This window comes from Papilio xuthus, unplaced genomic scaffold (assembly GCF_000836235.2).
Source record: "Papilio xuthus unplaced genomic scaffold, Pxut_1.1 DF826923.1, whole genome shotgun sequence".
NCBI classification, from domain to species: domain Eukaryota; kingdom Metazoa; phylum Arthropoda; class Insecta; order Lepidoptera; family Papilionidae; genus Papilio; species Papilio xuthus.
In genome coordinates, this window is record NW_013531726.1 from 3,623,972 (window position 1) to 3,648,028 (window position 24,057).

The window sequence follows — 24,057 nt, forward strand, 5'->3', positions numbered from 1 at the left end:
ATGAATACAAACAATATTGGAAGTCTTTTCCAATTTTCTCTTTTAAAGCTTAAGTGCTTCCTGTTTTGTTCCTCGTTAAAAAGTTTAATGCTCATAACGAGTTTGGTTAACAATAAACAGTATTAGGAAAAGCGTCCATTCAAGAACTCCTATTAGGCTTCTTTAGGAAAATAACCGTTCTCATTAGAGGCACTAATAGCCTATTCTCCGTCTTAGTATCCCTTTTTAATAAGTAAAAAAGATTAACGTAAAATACTGAGACACGGTGCCGAAGTCAGACGTGATAAATTGACACATAGGAAAATTTTAGTAAGGATGTATTAATAGATATCGCCACTAAGTAATGTTTAAGTAACCATTTAATTACTTTGACTGGCGGTTAGAAGTAGCGTTTTTTTTTCTGGCAATTATATATGAATCTTTTTCTTCCGTACTACTCACGTCTAAATCTGCTTAAAGATAAGAAAAGGAAAGGAAAAAAACACATAACTCTTACATATCTTTTAATGCTTTAACAACACAAATATTATACATGAGATGAGCCTGTAATCGGGACCACGTCTCAGTTGCAGCCTCTTCCACCGATTCAAGGACGTTTAGCAACTCTTTACTTTGAGATATAGCTTTAGTATGAGTCTTTAGGAATAAACTTAAATAGGACTGCGCCAATTCAAAATCTCTGTTAGTCTTAAGCATACAGCCGACCAAAGACAAGAAGTGTTTCATGACTTCTATTGAACCACCCGCGTCTACACCCATACTTATAATTTCTGCTTCTATGGCAGCGGGAGATAGAGTCTTAAGTTTATCCGCACAAGGTCCATATTCCTCTGGATTGTTACAAGCGATTAGTTTTTTCGAGAAGGGCGACAACGTTGATAAAGATTCTGGTATCAAAAGCTTTCTATCACTTTGATCTTTGTCTTTCTCCAAATCGAACTCAAGTTCAAGACTTGGTATAGTAGGAAGGAAGAATGGCGCGGCTTTTGGAACCGTTATTGCTGTTTTTGGTTTATTTCTCATTTTAACGATGTCCAAATTCAAAAGATTCAGCCATCTCGAAGTTGGTTGATCTGATAAAGTTATAAGTTCTTTACTTATTTGTTCGGGCGATTTATATTCGGGTTCACCCAAATCTATGATTCCTATATCTTCTATTTCGGGCTTTTCAACTGACGAATTTGGTAATTCTGAGAAAAACAAAAAATCACATGAATTTTTTTATGACAATAAAATCTTTTATATATAAACATTTAATAAATAAAATGAGTAAAACATACTTAATCTGGGTATATCAACTGAATTTCTGTCAATTCCTTTGAGGAAAACTCTTTCATACAAGAGTTTGTTCGCCCAAAGAAAGACACCCAACTCTCCGACGTGTGTTGTGGCCAAATAATCTCCAGTGGGAGACATACTTAATGATGTACAAGGCTGTTCCACCTAAAATAAAAAAAAATGAAAAGATAATATTTAAAGAAAAAAAAAATCAGAACTTTAAATAAAAACAAAAAAAAATTGTATGGTTCATAAAATATCTTGCAATTACAAGTTGTAAAAAAAAAAAATATATTATATAAGTCAATTTATGTCGTCACAAATCAGCAAAATTAAAATACTGGAAAGAAATATTATTTAATTAAACAGTATAAATATAACTTACATAGAATATATCCACAAGTTGTGCGCTCGGTATATCCCAAGTACAAATCGTACAATCCATTGATGCAGTCACCAACCATCTAAATAAAAATAAAAATTAACTTTTATAATTTGCTGGATTTTATTTTTAAATACTGTTTTTCCTTAAATATTATTTATGGTCAATATTTTCCTTACACTAGTAATTTTTTTTACGCACCTGCTTTGACAATCGAAATCAATATCATTTATCTTAGCGACATGTCCGTCGAATTTTCGTACAACTTTCATAGTATCCACATCAACCAAAGTTATTGTAAAATCTTCATTAGCCAGAGCCAACAAGGCACTGTCTCTGTGGTATTTTGTGCTGTTAACTGATTCTTCTAGCTTCATTACATGGAATGGGCTGGTCGCTACAACACAATTTTTCTATTTACTTTGTCCATTTTATAGCAAACTAGCTATAACCCGCGACTCCGTCCACGGCAAATTAAAAAGAACTGAATTAGTAGCAAAATTTTTTACCAGACTATGTTCTACAATGCCTAATTTTAAGGTGATCAATGAAGCCATTCTGAGCACCTTTTAACAAACATCCATCAATCCACCCAAAGATTTATATTATTAGTCAGACATAGATTACACTTCAGGCTTAATTACTACTGCTTTTTTATTAACAAATTAATGTGTCAACTTAAAAAAAGTGCAATAAAAATCTTTGTTGAACTAAAGCTATTTTGTCATGTCATTTTCAGTGTCCGAGTACACTTTTCTATTTTCTGACAGAACTAACCATGATAACACAGCTACTCTCACCCGACCAAATAAGTTTTTAACATAGAATAAATTACCTGATTTGAAATACCAAAATTTTATTTTATCGTCAGCACCCACTGTAAATACTCTTTGATTGCAAAGATCTGTCTCAACACCTCTAATTGCACCTTTATGAGCTGCTTTTTTCTCTTTGCCATAAAATCCTCGATAAATACCTGACTGCATATTAAATTTATGCACTTGTCCATTAGTGTAACCTAGAAAATGTTCATATTTTAAAAAAAATGCTGTCTGAAAAATTTTATAAAATCCTAGAATGAAATTTAATATAATATAATATTAAAATACATAAAATTAAATGGCTTAAAAAATAATTATAATGACATAACATGACAATTCTTATTTAAATTTGGCAATAAATAACTTTCAAATGTTACACAGTCTGGCTCTGAAAGTAAATTTTTAAACAAGTTATTTCATGTATTGCAAAAACTATTTCATACCTATAACAACAAAGTTTCCACAATGTGTAACCGTTAAACATGTAGCCTGAACACCTTTTTCCATATCGGGTGGTTTAAGCTTATGTTCGCCCATACATATCCTATTGTACGACCAAGTGGTGGCCATAAACATGCCATCGTGAAGAGAAGCTATACTGTCCCATTGTTTATCTCGTTGCATACAAGAACTTAGTTTTGTTATTGGTGGTAAAACTAAGTAGTCTACTTCAGTTCGCTCTGAAAATGTTTAAAAAGTTATTATGGGATAATAAATTAAATTCTTTATTAAAATAATCATTTTCATAGGATTACACTATACTAATTTAACTCTGGAAAAAATAAAATAGACTATAAAGGCATATGTGCAAAAGCACCACATTCTTTGTAGTAAAATCAAATTTCATCCTCATATAAAAGCTAAAAAAAATTATTGAACTTACTTTTCTTTTTAGAAGCCTTTCTATTATAAGATGCTTTTCCCATGCTTTTATTAAATGTTTCTGTGACAGTATTCATGATGTGCAGACTACTGTCACGTCCTGCGGCTAAAAGATTCTCTCCGGTAGGTTCACAGTGACGCACCAAGTTTGGAGGCCGAGAAAGCCCTTCTCTGGAAAGCATGAAATTATTGAATACAATATTACTGAGTATTTCCATTGAAAAATCTGTTGTTTTTGTGAGTTTCACCAAAGGGGTGTCATAAAAGGGTTGTTTATGCACATATAGTACATATAATTTGGAAACTTAAATATTCATTGACTCCTAATAGGAGATTATTGTATTATTTTTTCCTCTGAAAAATTTTGTACACTTGTTTAAACCTACCTTATCTTCAAAAGTCTAGCACCACCATCAGGCATATCAAAGATCCACATCTTCAAAGAGTTATCTTGCGAATTTGTCACCATTAAAGGTTCTGATGCCAAGCATTGCAGACCAGCCACTCGGGATGAATGAGCCGATTGAATTTGTGACATTACCCTCTTCTCTTCTAAATTCCATATCACAATGTGTCCTTTAGTACTCCCAGTCACCATTACAGGGATCCCATCCAACCTAAATGACAAGCAACTGACCTTGCCCCAATCTTGAACAAACTCCATAACTACCTCATTGTAGCGCAAATTATGTAAAATTATCTTCCCATTGGCTAAAGCTATAGCGACGACATCCACAGCGGGTGCGGGTTCTGTAACTGTCACTGGAGATTTCCAACCATTGAATGTGAACACCAACTTTGAAGTACGCACATTCCATATTTGAAGTTTTCCTTGCTGGCTACCAAGTAATATCTTATTCAAATATGTTGGAGGATGACATATGGTAGTTATTTTAAAATCTTTTTCTTTAAAACCTAATTCCAAGAATTCCGTCTCTTCTTTTATGTCAAATATTTTTAGTACATTGTTTTTATCAATTGATATGATATGTATACCAAAAGGTAATATCTTGTGGATAGCTGCTTGATGACCTTTGTAAACATGCTTTAATTCGCTTCCTCGTCTCCAAGCATATATATCGTTCTCACTAGCTGTATATACGTGGAAGTTGTCGCCACTCATACAAGTGATAGGCCCGGGATGTTCACCACTTATACTAAGCAAACGAAACTTATCACATCCATAGGTATGAAACCACTTTCCCACACTTGTACATAGCAGTGTTTCTCCGCGTCTTTTAATAAATCTGGCCACAAAAGGTACATGTGTACTGACATAACCTAATACTCTGGAACCGGTGAATATTTGACTGCTGGATTTTGATGTCATTGTAATTAAATGTATTCACAACTCGAAAAAATAAAATTACATTAACATAGATGGTTAATTACTTTTTATATGTAACTTTAATTCTAAAACGCACGTGTTTTTATTTACCCCGGGTTGTCATTTCGTTGATACTATCAAGTGACATTGACATCTAAGTTTTTTTAATAAGCGTCAACTTCGTGAAAAGGTCTATGGTATTGAAATTTCATTTTAAGAATTTTTAAATTCAATCTTCCTTTTCTTGGCGTCTAAAAATTTCAGATTGACAAATAATTATTGATAGATTTATTTGTGTAAATGTGTATTTAAAATAAATACAAATATTTGTATGCAATCTTTATTAAAATCAAATTGAACCACTTCTAAACTGTAAATATTTAGGTTTACAGAAGCCCCTGTCGTTTCAAATCTTCGTAGGTTTTGCGGTTAACTACATTTCCTTGCGAATCTTCATATTCCTCATCATTTTCTGCTACAAACCTCTCGTTCTCTTTTTGATTTTTAATTTTCTCCCATACTGAAAAAAACAATTATTCTTAAGCTTAAGCAAGAATATGCCTAGAAGAAATGCCAAATCCACTAAAATTATCTATTCAATTAAGCAAAGTAGAGTGTTTAAGTTGTTTAATATATATTGTTTGTTTGAAAAAAAATTCAACAAATAGACTTACATGCGAGTGCGTCCTCGATTTGTGTGACATTAGCGAAATGAGCAGTGTTAGGTATTCCTAGGCATCGCATTCCGTGAGCGTGGCGCCATTCCGCAAAATGTCTTTGAAACGCTTTTGGTCCCTTATATGTGTAATTACCACATATTTCACATGTGTAACTTATATTCAATCCGTGTAGCTTGTACAGCCAATATGGTATAGGCTAAAAAAGAAATTTACAATAAACTATAAATAACACTGTTACAAAAATTAACTGTACTTAGGCATTAGTTGTGCTAAAGATGTGCCTAAATTCCTTTAAATGGCAGTACCAAACATGACAATACTATGTGTTTCCATGAACCCTCATCGACGCTGTCATAAATTTCTAGATGTCTTGATAAGCAATGAGAAAAGGTAATATTCCTAGGTTCGCTAGTAAGCTATACCTTGCCATCCCATCCGAGAGGTAAGTTCTTGGGATTGTATGGCACCTCGTCGTCATCAGAGTCAATGTCAGGAGCAGCGGAGCCATCACTCTCATCATCACTCTCATCCCTGCGTTCGCCGGCAGCGCGCGCAGCACGACGCGTCACATTCTCTATGGTGGCTGTTCGGATTCCACTTACCACATTCGCAAATCTATGGAATAGTTACAAAAGTAATGACAATTACCATGTGTTCGTACTAACAACCATAGCTAAGCCGAACAGGCCTTATTTGAGTAGTATTTTAGTTAACAGTTAATTACTCAATTTAGTAATCGTAATGTTACTAACGGTTTAGATATAAACTGCAAAATATGATATTGTTGTTAAAATTCTTTACTAAAATAAATCATGTTTTCATTTTTTTAAGTTTCCAGGTTAATTATATGAAAAAATGTGATAAATACCTATAAATTTGAGCTTCAATAGCAGCAATATCCTTGTGACGTTGTTGTGTAGAAGCCTTTGCTTTAGTTGCTCCTTTCTTAGCAACAAGAGATTTATCCAAAGCAGTCTGGCCTTTTGTGCTGAATAATCTAAAATTAAAAAATAAAGTTAAATTAAATGTTATGATTAGTTTAATGCTGAAGAAGTGTTATTTACCTTTGAGCTCTTTCTTCTAACGTTCCGCCACATTTCAGCCCTAATGCCATAAGAGCCGACTTTAATCTATCCAAGCCCAAAGAAGCCAGCTCTTCCCAAGATGAGAACGCTGACAAATCTAAATGGGCACCAACATTTGTTAATGCACCTCCTGTTTCTTTCTGTAAAACAAATAAAACTTAGTAAAAAATAATGAATAAACAATACAATGAAGTAACCAAAAACACAGCAATTAACTAAGAAAATAAGAACAATGGCTTGTTAACTAAATCTTTTTTTTTATTTAAATAATTTAAGGCTTGCCTACTTATATTAGAATAAAAAATTATAAATACATACAGGCCATCCTGGAAAAGTTCCCGCTTCCCATTGCTTTATAAAATCCTGATGCGCTGCCGCCATTTCTTGTCCTTGATCTAACAATGGTTTTACTCTACTGACATAATCCTTCAAATATGTCAGCAAGATACGAATGTAATTCCTGTATTCACTATTCTTTCTTTCACGCGGAATATCAAACAAATGATCAAAAATACTCAAGTATGTGATGTAGTCAACTTTCTGTGAAAAAAAAATATCATTAATTGATATTTGATAAGTTAAGTATTTAATCATTTCAATTGTTAATGAAAAACTTTGACTTACCTCAATACCTTTCAAGTTAATATATTTTTCATAACATTCATGTAAATCTAAATACTTTCCATACCCCTCTTCATCAGTAAACTCCACTGGAGCTAAAAAATACAAGCAAATTGATAACAATCATTATTATGTACTTATAAATTAATTTCCAAACTCCTTCGTTCCTAGCATAACATAAAATCTTTTTGTTCTAAAATTTGAAAATGTCTATATATGTACTAACAAACTTACTTGTATAATCTTCTGATGGATTTTCTCTTAATTGTGCTAATTCTTCAAATTCCACAGACATTGGCACACATATCTGAAATTAAATCATTTAAATAAATAAGATTATTTTTAAAAATAGTATTAATAGTAGGAATTTGATTTAGTAATAACGGGCTACTTACTTCATTAGGATGTTTCCTATGGAACTCTTTAATTTGTTTTAATCGTGCATAGAACTCTTGGAACTCATTAGGGCCTGAAAGCGCACAGATTTCCTCCTTGCGTAAACCATCCTTGTCTTCATACAACTCTTTAAGTCTTATAGTTGATTCCACATATCTCTAAAAGAGATCAAAGTTATCTTTATAATTAGAAATACAAATACTCATGCTTGGTTGGTGGAAGAAAAGAGATGTTGTGTTTAGGTTAACCTCTGAATATTTTTTAATACTATTATAAAATTCAGTACTTACATCATGTAAATTCTTCAATCGATGTTCTCCATTAATAGTTTCTCGATGCTGAAATTTTAGTAAGTTAACACATTAATCAACAAAAGTAATATGGGGTTAACTCCTTAACATTTTTTGTACTTAAAATTTAAACTTCTTCACAATACAAGGCAAAATCTACTTACCCCAGTCTTTTTATGTAGAATTTCTTTAACCATGGCATCCATGGTACGCTCCCTTTCCTCATGATAACTTCTTTGCTGTTCTAAAATAGTTTCCATAATGGCTCGTAGATTGTAAAATCTACGATACTTCCTTGTTGTTTAGTTAGGCAATTTTTGTTCTACAATAAACACGGGTATTAACAGTTTACATCAACTATAACCAAAAATTCAGTAAATAAGCAAATAGCTAAATCCAAGCGCTGCAAGCTTGACAATTGACATTGACAGCAATCGACACTTGACACTTATAAGAAACATCACAGAATATAGACCAATATAGACAAAATAGAAATAAATACAAAAAAGTTTTTTGTGTACAATTTACACCGCTGTAAAAAAAGTGTAAGGGGCTAAAATAATCTTAAGTTGGGTATTTATTGCCCAAAACATGAAAACCTACGAATGCTTCAGTTGTTTTGGCTCAGTGGATCTCAATGAAATTTAACATAGGTGTAGAACATAGACTGGAAGAATACATAGGCTAGAAAGTAAGTTTTTTCTTAATTCCCCTCGGATGGAGTCGCAGGAAAATGCTAGTCTATTATATATATATAAATAGCTGTTTTTTATCAAATCTTCTTAAATGACCTTTCTATTCGCACGTCAACAAGATCAAGGCTTGTTTACTTTAATGGGATTCCCGGGACTTTTCTTTCTTATCTTATGCGCAACTTTTATACAAACTTACTAATATTGTAAACGTAATGTTTGGATGGACAGATGGAAGTTGGTTAGAAGGTATCTCAAGAACAGCTGCATAGATGTCCCTGAAATTTGGCATAATGTAGAACATAGCCAGGAAGAATAAATAGCCTACTAAATAAGTTTTTTTTTAATTCCGCAGGAACAGAGTCGAAGGGCAGCTAGTGATCGATATTGTAGTAAATAGGTAGTCGTCTATCGGCCCAAATAAAACTAAGGACTTTTAATCGGATTGGATGTTCGCGATAGTCCTATTAAATATTGTATGTCTAGCTCAAACGAGGTCCTAGTTCTAGTAAATATAGTACTTGTACAGTTCAACCTATTTTACTGTTTGAACTGGACTAATAAAACTATACAGAAAAGATACAAACGTTTCCGCTCACCTGTAGGAAATTAAATGAATAGTAAACACGTATTTATTATATATTCTAATAACATTTTACAATTAATCTCGGAAAACTCATCGGTCGATTTTCCTACTTGATAAAAAAACACATCTGATGCAATCATACGCATTCCGAGATTTGTATTCATTAAAACACTACAGCTTATTTTATCTTATTGATATTAATATTCTTATTCGAATTTAAATTATTGTAAGTCTTATTTTTCAAAGGTTACGATTGATGGCGAGTAAAATAAGAGCGGTATTAGGGAGAGGTGTTCGGATAGAGCCAAATGGAAGTCTGTACATTCTGTCTAGCACACTGGGTTGCGAGCGGGCACTTACTCGTAAACCATCTTTCCAGTCAGCAACTAGTAGTTTTAGATGTTTTGTTGATAAGCTTGGGACAAGATACGAAGATCTCCGTGACAATACTTGTTATCAAACAAGAGTATTTGATAAGTAAATGCTTATCACAACTAAAGTTACGAAAACTAAATATCGTGATCGTGAAATCATGAAGGCAATACATTTTGTCTATCGTACTAATATTATAAATGCAATAGTTTAGATGTATGTGGATGTTTGTTATTACCCATCTCCAGAACAGCTAAAAGGATCTCGCTGGAATTTGGCATACATAGTCTGAAAGAACCCATAGTGTATTAAGTTCTTATTCAAATTCCACGCGGGCGGAAGCGCTATCAAAACCTATATAAAAATAATTGCCAATATTTTTAACTTACATAACAAAAATTGATTTCCGAAGTTAATTATTATCAATGTACCCATTGGAAGAGTAATTATAAATTACGACGTTACTTTGCAATGGTAATAAAAACCTACCCTACTATATTATGTGCCGTCCTGCTTGCTTGTTACATTGTAACCTATCTTTACTATTTATTTGTAACAATTACGATAACCTGGACCATAAATAAAGTAACCCTTTAAACTTTAGATAAGTTGATATTTGTACAGATTTAATGAATCAATACACAATTGATTTCAATGTTCTATATTAAATATATATCTCATGTTCGAAATACAAATTTTAATTCATTTGGCGCCATTTTAGCGTAGCTACTAGTGGATATTTTGTAATTTTTTTTTAAATATTCATAACTATATTGTTTTATTTCAAAATGCTTTAGTTTTATTGTTATGTTAATTCAATGATAATTTCTTTAACCTCATGCACTAACTTTCATGAAAAACAATGATAAGAACATGTTTTATAAACAACAATATTTTTTGAAGATTGGTTATAATGAAATATTAAATGTTATAATCAAAAACAATATTTTATTGATCATTTACAATGTTTTGTTCAACTTCATTGATTATATCCTTCTATTTGTATTATTACAGCCTTACTTGAGGAATGTGTTTATGTTACCATACTCTTGTGACTTCAGTCTTCAAAACATTGTACATCTACAGTAGGATACACTACATTATAATTGAAATGCAATAATAATCTGTTACTTAAAATAAATATGATGAAAATAGATAAGTGCCACAAAGCTTAATAAATTAATTACAAAACCAAATTATTATTAGCACTTAAGTCTTTCTAATTTGTATGAATTATCTAATAGTAGGACTGATCAAATTATGATCTCACATTTCTTTAGTAAAAATGGTAATTTCCAACTTTTACATAACACTTGTGGCAAAACATCACAATGGGATGTGAAACATTCACATTTATGCAACTTATAATTAGAGTTCATCATGCGATTGCTGCTGTGATGCATTTGAGTCATCACATGCCGCTGGTGTGGCCAGCTCTATATTGTATTCACAACGGTAGGGTTCTGAGACTGATAACATCTTGGTTTCTAAACCACAATGTATATTTACTGTTGTCATTCTATTTGGCCCGTTCCAGCAGGCAATGCCATTGGTATACTTCATCACTGAATACTTCTTATTATCTTCACCTGCCCATTCACCCCAGTTACCAAGACCAACCTCTGCTCCCCCATTCTTCGATTTCTGCGTTACCTTCTGGAATAAACATAGCTTATAAACATATTCCTTATCCTCATACTCTAAGCACTGTCCATCTAGAGTAGCATATTCTTGTTGGAGACCATAATCTTTCTCTAGATTTTGTTGGAAGTTTCTGATGTTTGACTCAATCTCCCGAACTGCTCTTTCTGCATCTGTCCATTGGCGACGTGCTTCAGAAGCTTCATCAACTATTTTTTGGGTCTCATCATCATAGATTCGACTACTCTCAGGTTCCACTTCCTGATCTACATCTTGTGGTAGATCATCTTCAGCATTTTCCTCTTCATTGTCACCTTCATCAGTTTCTATATCTCTTGTAGCCTCGTCTGTATCTTGATCATCAAGTTCCTCATTTTCATCACCCCGTTGGAAGACACCTTGCTCTGACATAGCAAAAGGTTTTAGCATGGGCCAAGTTGTAGATAGGAAGGTTTCTTTGTCTACACTTTCATTGGTGCCTAAGAAATATTGAATTTCTTCCTGGTCCACTTCACCGTCCTTATTTTTATCAAAAGCATTAACAACTTTTACTTCATCTACTGTTAACACATTGTCATCATTTGTATCAAACATAGAGAAATATTCTGTGCCCTCCTTGATGAGTGCTTCCTTTTCTTCTTCTGCTTTTCTCTTTCTTTCCTTCTCTTCTGCATCTCTGTACACCTGCAGAACTTCGTTTTCTTTAGCCTCTAACTGATTTTTCAGGGACTCTTTTTCCTCCTTAATTTTTATTGCTTCAGTTTTATCTTTCTCCAATTGAGAAAGTTGCTCAGCCATTTCATTTCGCTTTTTATTTCCTTTCTCTATTAATTCAAGTCGTAAATGATTCCCAGCTTTATGTAGATCAGCCAAACGTTGCGCTTCAGCTCTGGCTTCCCTTCCCATTTCCTCACATGTGTTTTTGCACGTTTCGGGTTGAGCATATTCGTCTGTTCCATCGCAGCAATCACATACACCGTCGTTAACACGAGAGCTTGGGATGTTTTCCGGCCGGTGACCAGCGTTTGTGCAATGGAAAACTCCATTCAAGCAAGCCGATGTTCCCGGCTCATCGCTGCCGTCGAAACAATCGCAGTAATCATCGTTAACATAATTAAATGGGATTGTCACAGTTCCATCAAAACATGTAAAGTCTTTCGTAGGGGAATACAGTGACGCTTTGGATAAAGAAACACCGCGCGGTCTAGGAACGTCAGACTGAGCGGATATAACAAATGTGAAAATAATCAATACAAATGCTTGAAAATGGTTTACCCATGAGTATGAATTAACCATGATTAAAACAACAATCCTTACACCGGTAAATGGGAACAGCTAGCTGATAAATAGAACGTGTAGAAAACTGACAGCCAACCGCTGATGCTGACGTTTATTTATTATACTGACAGATTATAAAATTTTATAAAACTCCATTCATTTAATTCTTGACTTTTTCTGAAATAGCTGAAAAAAACCGGAAGAACAATGGCGTGGCGAAATTTGATTTGTCAAATTAAAAGTTCATACAACTTCGAAAAGGAATCGTCAGCGTTGAAGACAATCAAAATTTTAAATATGACATTAATTAAAAAGGGAATAGGAACCTACTTTACATAAAAAAACGGACCGCTATGAAATGTTTAATTACAATGGTGAATATGTTGACCCTTAAGTAAAGTTAGCCAAGTAGTGGACTTTAAGTTCATAAACATCCCTAAACCAACAATGCAATGGCAACAGTTATTTTTAATGTCAGTGTCAATTAAGTCTTGTACTTTTTTAAAACTTCGTAATTTCCTGACAATTTACTTTAATTTCAAACAAATGCTCTAAGTTTTCTCAATACCAATCTGCCATGGATACTGAAGATATTATTTCTCAATCTTCCTTTTCAATGCTAAAAGGAAAAATCGATCGTCGCATTTTAGATACTCTCAAGTTAATGGGTTTTGAAAAACCTACAGAGATCCAAGCTAAAATTCTTCCGCAACTTTTATTGGGAAAAGATGTTATTGGAGCAGCAAAAACGGGTAGTGGAAAGACATTGGCCTTCTTAATTCCAGTGGTAGAAAATTTACTTAGGTTACAATTTACCCCAAAACATGGTACATGGTAATTTTGTTCAATGAATGATTGTTCAAAAGCAAATTTTTATAGTACTTAAGTAGTAAAGTAAAAATGTTTTTTTTTTATTTTAGGTGTAGGTTGTGTTATTATATCTCCTACGAGAGAGTTAGCCTTACAAACATATGAAGTTTTAAAAATATTGCTTGCAGCAATTGATTTGTCTCATATATTAATCGTTGGAGGCGTGAAAAAACACAAAGAGATAAAATTATTACAAAAAGGTTAGTGTTGTTAACAATATTTTTTCTTTATTCTTATTTTTGGTCTTTGTTATTTTTATTTTGAAATAGACAATGTTATTGTATTTGTATTTTAAATTTACTATTTTTCTCAATGGTTACAGGTGTTAATATTCTAGTTAGTACGCCTGGACGGTTGCTGGATCATTTGCAAAATACAGAGTTTAATTTTAAAAATATGAAGTGCTTAATCTTAGATGAAGCAGACAAGTTGTTAGAAGCTGGCTTTGAAAAGCATATTGCTGGAATCATAAAGTTAATACCAGGTATGTTTACACAGTTTAAATTGTGTTTAAGTTTTACCATTTTTTATATATCATAAGGTGGCAAACGAGCAAGCGACCACCTGAAATCGCTAAAATAGCGAGGTGACCATTGTCCATAGACATACCCAATTACATATGCGTTGCCGACCTTTAATTGACGGAGAACAGGATGTACAGAATGAAAACATATCTATATCTCAATATTCCAGATTAATTGAAAAGCACATACTTATTTATTACCAAATTATGCTATAGTTCTAAATTTTAAATCTGGTCTCGAAAAAAAAGTACTACTGACAAGGAAGCTTTGGCTTTTTTATATTGAAAAGGGAACTTGTGATCTATCTTTAAAATTTATGCCATCATAAGTCTGATAATTTTCTCAAACTATAATTAGACATCTCTTAGCTAAAAGAAGTGATATTATCTATTCCTTTTGTTCAGGAAATAATACTACTTTCAGAGGATAGACAAACAGCTTTATTTAGTGCAACAATTGATGACAAAATAAAGAATCTTGCTAGACTGTCAATGAAAAGTAGTCCAGTGCTAATTTCCGTACTGGATAATGTTAGAACAGTAAATGGACTGCAACAAGGGTAAGAAATACTACAGGTTTTTACTTGCTTTGATTGTGGGCTAATATTAGAAATAGTATGCAATTCACAACTGTAAATGATACAAATGAAGGAACAAGCTTTCTATTTTATTAGAGTGAAACAGTGCCAATATTATGTCATTTTCTTTAGTTTTACATTATAGTTATTTTCTTTTTCAATAAACATTTGTATATCTTATACAAAATTCTTTGTAGGTATTTTATTTGTCCAATAGAAGAGAGGATACCATGGTTGCATAAAATGTTAAAGAAATGCAAGAAACTTAAGGTGATGGTATTCTTTTCGTCATGTAAATCTGTGGATTTTCATTATGAATTTTTTAAATGTCATTGTAAAGCACCAGTTATAAGCATTCATGTAAGTAGATTAAAAATGTATATTTTTCGTTGTGTTTCTTTCGTATAGTTCATCTCTCATTTTCCATGCACTTTAAATGTATATTAATATTTTTTTTTTAATTTTATTTAAGGGAAAACTTAGTCAAGCCAATAGAAAAGAAGCGTACAGAAGTTTTGTTGAAGCGAAGACAGGTGTACTCTTTTGCACAGATGTTGCAGCCAGAGGTTTGGATATACCGCATGTTGATTGGATTGTACAATATGATCCACCTACAGATGTTAAGGTAAAATTCAAAATTAAAATTATATGGTTAAGATTTTATGTGACACTATGACTTCTTTTTGCTCGCCAGGCAAGTGCACAGCATGGCAAATGTTAATTATTATCACCTTTCTTTCCTTTAAAAATTCTCTAATTTTTTTATTATTTGTAGGAATATATCCATAGAGTAGGTCGTACAGCAAGAGGCAGCAACACAACAGGCAACGCAGTCATACTTCTAAGGCCAGAAGAAGAGGAATTTGTTAATTTTCTCAAGACTAAAAAAGTATATTTGGACAAATATAATTTTGAAGGACCTTCCAGTGAAGTAGTAGAAATGGTAATTTTTATATATAAATGTTTGATATAAAAATTCTGACAGCAAATTAACTATTGTTTTCCATTGTGGCAATATTTTTAATTTTTAAATTTCACACATATTTAGACTTATTGGATTTGACTGGAATAGTAACCAGATATAATTTATGCTACATTTAATATTTTCAGTTACAAAATTTAATTAAGGATAATGGAGTAATGAGGACATTGTCCAGAAAGGCATATCTATCCTTTCTAAGGTGCTACAAGAAACATCCATTGACCAAATTCTTTGACATCAATAATATGGATTTAGATGCAGCAGCGAAAGGATTTGGTTTTATAGAAAGACCGCATATTGACTTTTGTATCCTTTTACAACTTTTATTGATAAAAAAATTGTTACTACAAAGTTATGAATTTATAGCTTTTTTTTGGTTCCATAAATAGGTAATAGGTTTTTAAAATGAATTTAAAAACTATGGAATAACTCTTAGGCAATAAAAATCCTTAACTCATTTTTAACAGTAAATAACAGAAAGAAATAACTTCATTGATTTATCTTGATGAAATGAAGACAAACCTGCAATTTAAAAGGTCCTCTACTGTGTGCTTATGTTAAGTGTAAATTATAAATTCGAATGTTTACATGGATGAAAGTTTGTTTAAAGTATTTCCGGAATGGCTAGACAGATTTTGATGAAATTTGGCACACATGTAGAACATTGGACGAACACATAAGCTACTATTTTTTTTTAATTCCGCGCGGACGGAGTTATTTCTTACCGGTAACTTATTTACTTTTTTATCAATAATAATAAAAAAATCAGTTATGGTTTAAATCATTTATTTGACATACATCATATTAAATAAAAAAACATTGAAGCAAATAAATGGTCTCAGCTGATTGCTCTCTTATTATTACCCTTCTGTCTGTATATCTTTGTCTTGGTAGTTCTCTTCTGTTCTTTATTCAAAGTTTTGAAATACCCAAAACCTCCACCACCTCGTTTCTTTTGCATCGGTCCTTTCGGAGTAACTTTTAGTTCAACAGCAGGTGGTACTGTGAATCCAAATGACTTAGAAACCTTTGCCAAATCAATTGTGTCAATATCGAATATTGTTTTCAGATGATGTGAATCATATGCTCTTAAGTAGCTTTTGAACGCTTCCTTAGCCGATTGATTGAGGAAATAATTTCTTGATATTAATTTTTCCAACTGTAATAAAATTGTTAGTTTATATTGATTCTAGGAAAAATGTAATTATTAATCTATTAATAGAAAAGAGCATGGCAAGATTGTCCTTTGGGAAACACTCTAAAAAAAAATTAAGTCTACTTTTAGAATTTACTCACCTGCAATTGTATGTCTGCGACTTTATTCCAAGAAAACTCGAATTCATTGAGAGTGACTTTAGATTGTTTGAGATATCTCAGAAAGCCGAGCTCTTCGGGCCGTAGGAACAGTAGCGCATGACCACTTGTGCCCAGACCTCGAGCTGTTCTGCCTACTCGGTGAATGTATTCCTATAACATTTCATAAATTAGTTTAATAGTTGTACACATTAAGATTCATTGTTTACATATTGAAATTATAAATTAGGATAAATTGAAACCATTAAAATCTTAGAAGAAGATTTAGTTGTTGTCTATAAATTTAATTATTTAGATGAAAAAAAAAATACATGAGAAACTCAGGTTTTATGAATACATAATTATGCAGGATATAATTTTTTTTTTTAAATAGCTCAGTATTTTAAAAAAAACAGATAGCATACACTTTTTACATAGTTCTATAATTTACTAAATTAAAAGGATTAATAATCACCTTAGGGTCATCTGGTGGATCATACTGTACAATCCAGTCTACAGCTGGAATGTCCAGACCTCTAGCGGCCACGTCAGTACATAGAAGGATGCCACTCTCGGCATTGCAGAACTGGAAGAATGTCGTTGTTCGTTTTGTTTGTTGCTGCTTACCCTGGAAAATTGTACAATGCATTAGTTTATTTAAAATCTGGTTTATACTGTGGTTGCCGAGTAAAAACTTTTATTTTGAGAATTATTGTGCAAATAAAAAGTTGAACTTTTAATCTTACTAATATTGGAAATGCGAATGATTGGATGGATGTATGGATGGGTATTTGTTTGAATGTATCTCCAGTGCATGGATATAGTTGATATTTGGCATAGATGCAGAACATAGTGTGGAAAAACATGTAAGATTTTTTAATTCGGCGCGGGCGACTGCTAGCTGCTCATAAAATTGCCTTGCATTAGTGAAATCATTTTTATTATTAAGAAATGAACTTGACGCAATGATTAAATCTCTTCTTTTGATATAACTATCAATAAAAGTTTACTCACATGTATAGACATGACGGGTAGATCAATGTAATTGAACAGTTCATGATGATACTTGACTGACATACAAGTTGACAGGAACACCATCACCTTTTTCTTTCTGTTCTTCTTTAGGAATGTGAATAGAACCATCATACGCCTCTCAGAAGGTACAACAATGTAGCTGGATTTAAATCAATATATTGATTAACAAAAATGTACTAGAATCTTGCAAATATTATAAACGCGAATATTTGGATGGATGTTGGTTTGAAGGTATCTACAAAACGGTTGAACGGATCTCGATGAAATTTGATATACATATTACACAGTCTGGAAGAACAAATAGGCTAATAATTATGTTTTTTTAATTTTGCGCGGACGGAGTCGCAGGCGACAGCTAGTTAATGTAAAAAACATTCTTTAAGTACATATTTTAAAGGAAAAATATCAATACACCTCATATGAAAGACACAGAGCATGGCCTAGATGTTTGAAGGTGACTTATAGAAGACATTGAGTTCCATACCTTAAAAGTAATAAAACAGAACCCTTATAATTCACTTCTTTTTCCATTCATATGTCAAGGCGAATGTTTTAGTAATGGCCTAATTATATTTCAGTAAATTTTTATAAACTAAAAAATAAATATTTAATATTGTACTTGTTCTATATATTTGTGAGTACTTCCGCTTACCCTTGTTCTAATGAATCAACGGTGGCTTGTTCTCTATGGTCATCAACACCGACATACACAGGCTCATGTTTCACAGCTAATGCTGTTAGTGATTCTGTCTTCTTTGTTTGTGTTGCACTAAACAACATTGTTTGACGACGTTCTAAAATTAAAAAGAAAACAATATTTGTATGAACAAATGAGCAGTATTTCTGGTATTTAAAAACATAGAATTTCTAGTTACTATCAGTGTACTTAACCATTCTTTAATTATAATTAGTTTATAATGAGATACTTACTTGGTAAAAGTCTTATAATCTGTTTGACTTCCTCTTCAAAACCAATTTCCAATATTCTGTCAGCTTCATCAATGATCAAACATTGCAAATTTTTGTATAAGAAGTCAGGTGTGTTCTGTAAGTGATCCAACAATCTGCCAGGTGTCGCCACAAGTATGTTAATACCTTGAAGAAAATAGAGAAAAATTTTACATTCAAAACTAGCTGTGGCCCGCGATTCCATCCACGCGAAACTTACATGAAAATAAGGATATCAAAAGTATATATATGTACTCTACAAGTCACAGTATAGGAATTATTGCTTTAAACTTGGAGAACTTGTTGGACATATATTTTTTTCTAGTATATTAACACTTACCCTTAGAGAGTTTCTGAGCTTCTGTACTCCTATTAGCACCTCCCATAACTAAGCCGTAAGTATGATGGTGATACTTCATTAATTCCATCAACACACCAAAGGTTTGCATAGACAATTCCCTTGTTGGTGACAGAATAATAACACCGGTACCTAAAAATATATGTATTTAGCTAGAAATACTTTTTTAATCAGATATAATTTCAGATATTTTGTTAACAATCAGATATCCATTCTGTGTTCATTAAACTACTCTCAACATACAAAATCAGTGTATAACCAAAAACAAATGTACCTCAACGGCTAATGCCGGAGATTCAATCTGTTTCGATTATCACTACTGTTACAGTATGGAGGTTGTTTCACATTCGCCTTTTTTGTCATCATTTGATTTAAAATTAATTATTAAGAATGAATAACTAGAAACTTTGTGCCACTCAAAATTGTAGTTGTTAATGAACATTTAAATTTAACAAAATTACAGATTTAAATCATGTTACGATTGCTTTTCGTCTACAAATTATTAACATTTATCTTACCATTCCTTGGTTTGAATTGCAATTTATAAATGAGTTCAATAGCTGGTATTAGAAATGCCAGAGTTTTTCCCGAGCCAGTTCTTGCTGCACCAACTAAGTCTCTACCTTCTAAAAGTGGTGGTATAGCTTTAGCTTGGATTTCTGTCATTATTGTGAATCCCATATCTTTGATGCCCATTAGAGTTGGTTCACATACCTTTCCTTCTAGTGATGTGAATTTTTGATCAGATAATATACCAAGGCATAAACTGGATCCCGGTACTGAAACATATTAATTGAGATATATAAGAAAATTATTGATTAGACAGGCATATGGAAATGCTGGTGATTAAATTAATTAAATAGCCACATTCATAATAACTCAATGAAAAAACACAACAAAATGCTTTCTGCACACACTTTATATGATTTACAGCAAGATGCTCTAATTTTAGTGTTAATTTCTACATGACTACTTAACTGCTAAATGTAAATTCAAATATAATCAAAGTATCAGCAAATTTGTTATTTAAAATGAGAATGAATATGCTTGCAATATTCTGTTAAGAAAAATTATTTTAAATAAAATATAAAATAACTTACATTGGCTATCATCTGGTTTTTCTTCAACATTTGTATTTGAAACATTTTCTTTGCTATCTTCTTCCACAGAAGCGTTTTGTTCTGATTCTTCCTCTTCTTTAATTTCACTAGATACTGCTTTACCTTTCTTTTTCTTTTTTTGTTTTTCTACATTGTAAAATTGAAATATTTAAGAAAAGTTAGGGTGCGAATTTTATATGATATGACGTTTATTGGAGAAAAATAATACTTACTTTTAGGTGAACCGGTCGGTTCTGTTTCAACGTTTTCATGTGGCCTTTTCATAATGCTATTATCAATATTTTCATTATCTGGAACTGAATAATATTTTTTTAATGCCGTACAATTTGATATGAATAGATAATGAGTTTTTTTTTATAATCCAAACAATAGTCTAGGAAAATAAACTTTTTTTTGAGGTTACCTGTTGTATTCTCATTTTGTTTCTTCGTAGCTATTAATTTTAATTTCTTTTTCTCGCGTTTTTTTATTTTCCGTAATAAAATTTTATCTGGCGTAGGCATTTTGTAATTCACTTATTTTTAATTCTGCATTAAAAACTAACGTGGACTCAATCTCGGCGTGGAAATGACAAATGTCAAAAAAAATCTGGAACTAACAAGGTTGCCATAGCAAGCATTGGTAACACGGTAACAAGGAGCTCATATTCGTAGTCTGTGACCGTTTTGTCTGTAATTGGCAAAGAGTATATAAAATAAGAGACGGGACTCTTGACTAATTAGATACACAAACGGAGAATAAAAATTGACATTTTCAATGCTAGCAATATTATGATCAAGTCTACGTTGCTACCAACCTAAAAAATGAATATATTACTATGAAGATTTTTTTTCGGGGTCTTAATTTATTTCAGTGAGATAATAAAATTGTTTCATATGCTTTCAGTTTTGTCACAGGTATGCTGACACTCACAATTTTTATAAAATAACATGAATTATAATAGAAAATATTTTCGCATTTTCGATGTTTTTTATGATATTAAAAATGTTCCAAACCTAACCTAACAGTTTGCTTTTGGTGTTTTATTACATGTTATAAATCAGCTTTACTTATCCTGCGCTTTTCTATTGTTCCTTTTTTGTTATTGTTCCAAACTTAACTTACCCTATGTAGTTTTCTTCGTTTTTTTTTCAACTTAAGTTACGACTCCAAAAAAACTTCCAAAACAGTGTAAGAATATTCCCTATCGTTTAAGACATATAGAATGGAAATTTGGCTTGATTCGGTTTTGTGAAGCATTACCTGTTATTTTATTAAGAACTTCTATACAATTTCAAAGCGAACCTTAATTTCAGTGACTTTTATTAAGTAATTACGAATATAAAAACATTTAGCAACATTTTAACGTAAATATGGAATAAGATTTATTTACGTACATAAAATATCAAGTGTAGTCATTGATACTTTATTTGTATGATATATGTAGTGAAATAGAATAATAGTCAAAGCAACAAAAAATACCAAATATAGTACTATTGTATTAAAAAACACAATGTAATTACCACATGGTTCTTGGAAATCTTCTCAGAAGAAAACATCAGCTTTCTAACTCTCAAAATTATAATACACTTCATCCCACAATTCATACTGAAACTACAATATTCTTATCAAATAAGATTAGATTTAAAATATAATAATATTATAAAAAAAATCTTATAAAGACATAAAGGCTTAAATTCGTTTTTAAAATTACTCCAACTGCGGTCATTCGTTACCCATTCACTGAGCCACGTTTTAGCATCTCCTTGTAAACAATTGCCAATGCGAGAAAGACATTCGTGATCACTCCAATTATTAGAAGACCTAGCACGGTCTACTTCTTCACACCATAAATTAGAAATATAATAAGACTGGTTAAATCTCACCGGTATATTTATGGATCGTATCGCATCGATGATGCGATCGGCGGCGCTGGCCTGGACTGAGGTAGCGCTCGCGGGACGCTCCGGTGAGGACGGAGTCGTTGAAGCCTGAAGCGCGCCCTTGAAGCGAGCTCGCAGTCACAGCTTCGCCCAACTGCGACGGCGGCGGCATCGACACGGCAGGCTCAACGGTAGGAACGGGCTCGGCGCTGATGGTTGCTACAGGCACCGCGGACTTGGCTACTTCCACTGCAGCGCGGCCACTCGACTCCTTTCGTTGAAATGAAGACACTACCTGTTGTTCCTCTAATGACACCAATCTATTCAAAATTTGTTGCATTGTTTCGGTTAAAATATTGCTAGAAGGGTTACGTCGTCTGTAGCGTGAACCATGTTGGCTAGAATATCTGCGATTTCGCGACCGACTCCTACTCTGCCGCCTCTTATTAGGCATGTTTTCTTTTTTTTAGCAAGTATTTAAAATTAGACGTAATTCCAAGCAGGACATTCAAGTTACGGTAAATAATTGATCAATAGGGTAGACACGACAAAATATTAAAATTGAGCCATTCTAAAATTTACACAAAAGCTAACAAATACAACTTCTATTTGTTATTTTAAAGCGGAGAAGAAAACAATTGGAACGTACTCACCAAGGTTGACATCATAAAACTTGTTCACACCGTCACATCACGTCTTACTTACGTATATTACACGAAACACCGAAAACAAAGTGCTAATTTGTCCTTTTAAATATTAGTTACAATTTCCAAAAATATATTTCTGATCGTATGACTAGCCAATTAAAGAAATAACAATGGAAACACATCGTATCAGGATGTACAAACAAGGACGTGGGAGTTTCACTATCCCACTTCTGATCTTAAGGATCAGAAGCAGGGAAAATTAAAAAAAACAATCTCTTATACACTACTACAGTACTTTTTGAATTAATAAGAAAACTAACAAAATTGATTGAATTAAATTAACACTTAAATGATTTCGAAATATAACATTAACTTGATCAACTATCAGAGATAAAATGATTAATTATTTTGGCTAGTCAAACGGGCAGAGCTTCCGCTGGCTTCAGTGTTCGGTGGCGAGTGTGTCCCGAAAATGAGGGTGCGGTCTCTTATATTGACATCACCGCACCATTATTTTTAAGTTCCACCCTCAGCTAACAATATATTTAAAGTAGGAAGTTATGAAGTAGCCATTGTCAACTGAATTACTGTTTAACGTATAGTGTGCAATTTTTAATGTTTATTGATATTGTAAAAGCTTCTAATAACTTTTAATTTGATCTTACTTTATAAGTTACGTTTTTCCTAGACTAAATAACATTATTATCGTAATTTAAGTAACGACCAATCAGAGCAGAGCCAGCTGGGCTTGAGAGGGGTCAAGGCACCATCTTTATATAAGGCGTTTTGACAGTTGTTACGAATATAGTCGTGAAGATGAGACGGATCGAGTTGGGTCATCGTGTTTTGTGCTTGCACTTTACGCTGAACGACCGGACGACGGACGACGGACGACGACGACCACCGACGACGACGACGACGACGACGACCACCGACGACGACGACGACGACGACCACCGACGACGACGACGACCACCGACGACGACGACGACCGACGACGGCTAATTTTTTATTTTTTTTTTCAGAGGGGAATGCTCTGGGATGCTCCTCCATAGCGGAGGCATACCCACTGAACCCCTCTGTTCCTATAGTTTTTATTATTTTATTGGGTTTATTTTAAAATGTTTTTAACTTGTATACAGATTTCACTTTTTAACCTGTTAATTTTACATTTTTTAATTGTTTTAATGTTTTTTAACCTAGATGTAAGAAAAGAATGTGATATAATTTTAAGACTATGTAATTGATTTTTAAACACTTAAAATAAAGATATTCCCGCACCCCAAGTCCCTGACATAGCATAAGTTAGGCATCGCCAGCTGCCGAGGCAGCTCCCTCACGGGGGGAGGCCGCCCTCAATGGCGGGCAATGGATTCCCCCGCATCCATTACCCCAGGGCTAGTGTGGGCGCCCAACTCTCCTACGTCTGAGTGTGGGCGCCAGGGGGTTCGGTGGGTCAGAGGGTTCGGTGGGTCAGGGGGTTCGGTGGGTCAGGGGGTTGGTGGGTCA

The 24,057-nt window shown here is 33.0% G+C and overlaps 5 protein-coding genes across 7 annotated transcripts; 1 reads left to right on the forward strand and 4 right to left on the reverse strand.

Moving 5' to 3' along the window:
• Positions 1-486: 486 nt before the first annotated feature.
• LOC106122587 (WD repeat-containing protein 36) lies at positions 487-4,836 on the reverse strand. The gene is made up of 8 exons (XM_013318650.1): positions 3,750-4,836; positions 3,365-3,534; positions 2,925-3,161; positions 2,496-2,678; positions 1,862-2,057; positions 1,664-1,742; positions 1,281-1,443; positions 487-1,190 (listed from the first exon to the last, which is right to left on the reverse strand). The coding sequence occupies exons 1-8, from the start codon at positions 4,691-4,693 to the stop codon at positions 493-495; spliced, it is 2,670 nt and encodes an 889-aa protein (XP_013174104.1). The 5' UTR covers positions 4,694-4,836; the 3' UTR covers positions 487-492.
• Positions 4,837-5,022: 186 nt separating this feature from the next.
• On the reverse strand, positions 5,023-8,201 carry noi (splicing factor 3a subunit 3 noi). The gene is made up of 11 exons (XM_013318295.1): positions 7,927-8,201; positions 7,763-7,810; positions 7,472-7,630; positions 7,311-7,383; positions 7,080-7,171; positions 6,774-6,995; positions 6,435-6,595; positions 6,239-6,367; positions 5,793-5,985; positions 5,365-5,566; positions 5,023-5,210 (listed from the first exon to the last, which is right to left on the reverse strand). The coding sequence occupies exons 1-11, from the start codon at positions 8,020-8,022 to the stop codon at positions 5,077-5,079; spliced, it is 1,509 nt and encodes a 502-aa protein (XP_013173749.1). The 5' UTR covers positions 8,023-8,201; the 3' UTR covers positions 5,023-5,076.
• A 2,137-nt stretch (positions 8,202-10,338) lies between these two features.
• On the reverse strand, positions 10,339-12,451 carry GCS2beta (glucosidase 2 subunit beta). The gene has a single exon (XM_013318626.1). The coding sequence runs from the start codon at positions 12,347-12,349 to the stop codon at positions 10,781-10,783; it is 1,569 nt and encodes a 522-aa protein (XP_013174080.1). The 5' UTR covers positions 12,350-12,451; the 3' UTR covers positions 10,339-10,780.
• Positions 12,452-12,830: 379 nt separating this feature from the next.
• On the forward strand, positions 12,831-15,916 carry LOC106122390 (probable ATP-dependent RNA helicase pitchoune). 2 transcript variants are annotated; one of them, XM_013318334.1, is made up of 9 exons: positions 12,831-13,158; positions 13,252-13,401; positions 13,524-13,685; positions 14,149-14,284; positions 14,500-14,662; positions 14,775-14,927; positions 15,078-15,245; positions 15,413-15,590; positions 15,752-15,916. In XM_013318334.1, exons 1-9 carry the CDS (start codon positions 12,909-12,911, stop codon positions 15,769-15,771), a joined length of 1,380 nt encoding a protein of 459 aa, XP_013173788.1. In that variant the 5' UTR covers positions 12,831-12,908; the 3' UTR covers positions 15,772-15,916. The 2 variants fall into 2 exon arrangements, with proteins under 2 accessions (XP_013173788.1, XP_013173789.1); XM_013318335.1 differs by having other exon boundaries at positions 13,090-13,165.
• A 137-nt stretch (positions 15,917-16,053) lies between these two features.
• On the reverse strand, positions 16,054-20,639 carry pit (probable ATP-dependent RNA helicase pitchoune). Of its 2 annotated transcripts, none has more exons than XM_013318670.1 (11): positions 20,443-20,639; positions 20,252-20,329; positions 20,019-20,165; positions 19,437-19,697; positions 18,901-19,050; positions 18,543-18,707; positions 18,265-18,406; positions 17,592-17,751; positions 17,053-17,205; positions 16,581-16,751; positions 16,054-16,443 (listed from the first exon to the last, which is right to left on the reverse strand). In XM_013318670.1, exons 1-11 carry the CDS (start codon positions 20,540-20,542, stop codon positions 16,123-16,125), a joined length of 1,848 nt encoding a protein of 615 aa, XP_013174124.1. In that variant the 5' UTR covers positions 20,543-20,639; the 3' UTR covers positions 16,054-16,122. The 2 variants fall into 2 exon arrangements, with proteins under 2 accessions (XP_013174124.1, XP_013174123.1); XM_013318669.1 differs by having other exon boundaries at positions 20,252-20,335.
• Between the last annotated feature and the right edge of the window lie 3,418 nt (positions 20,640-24,057).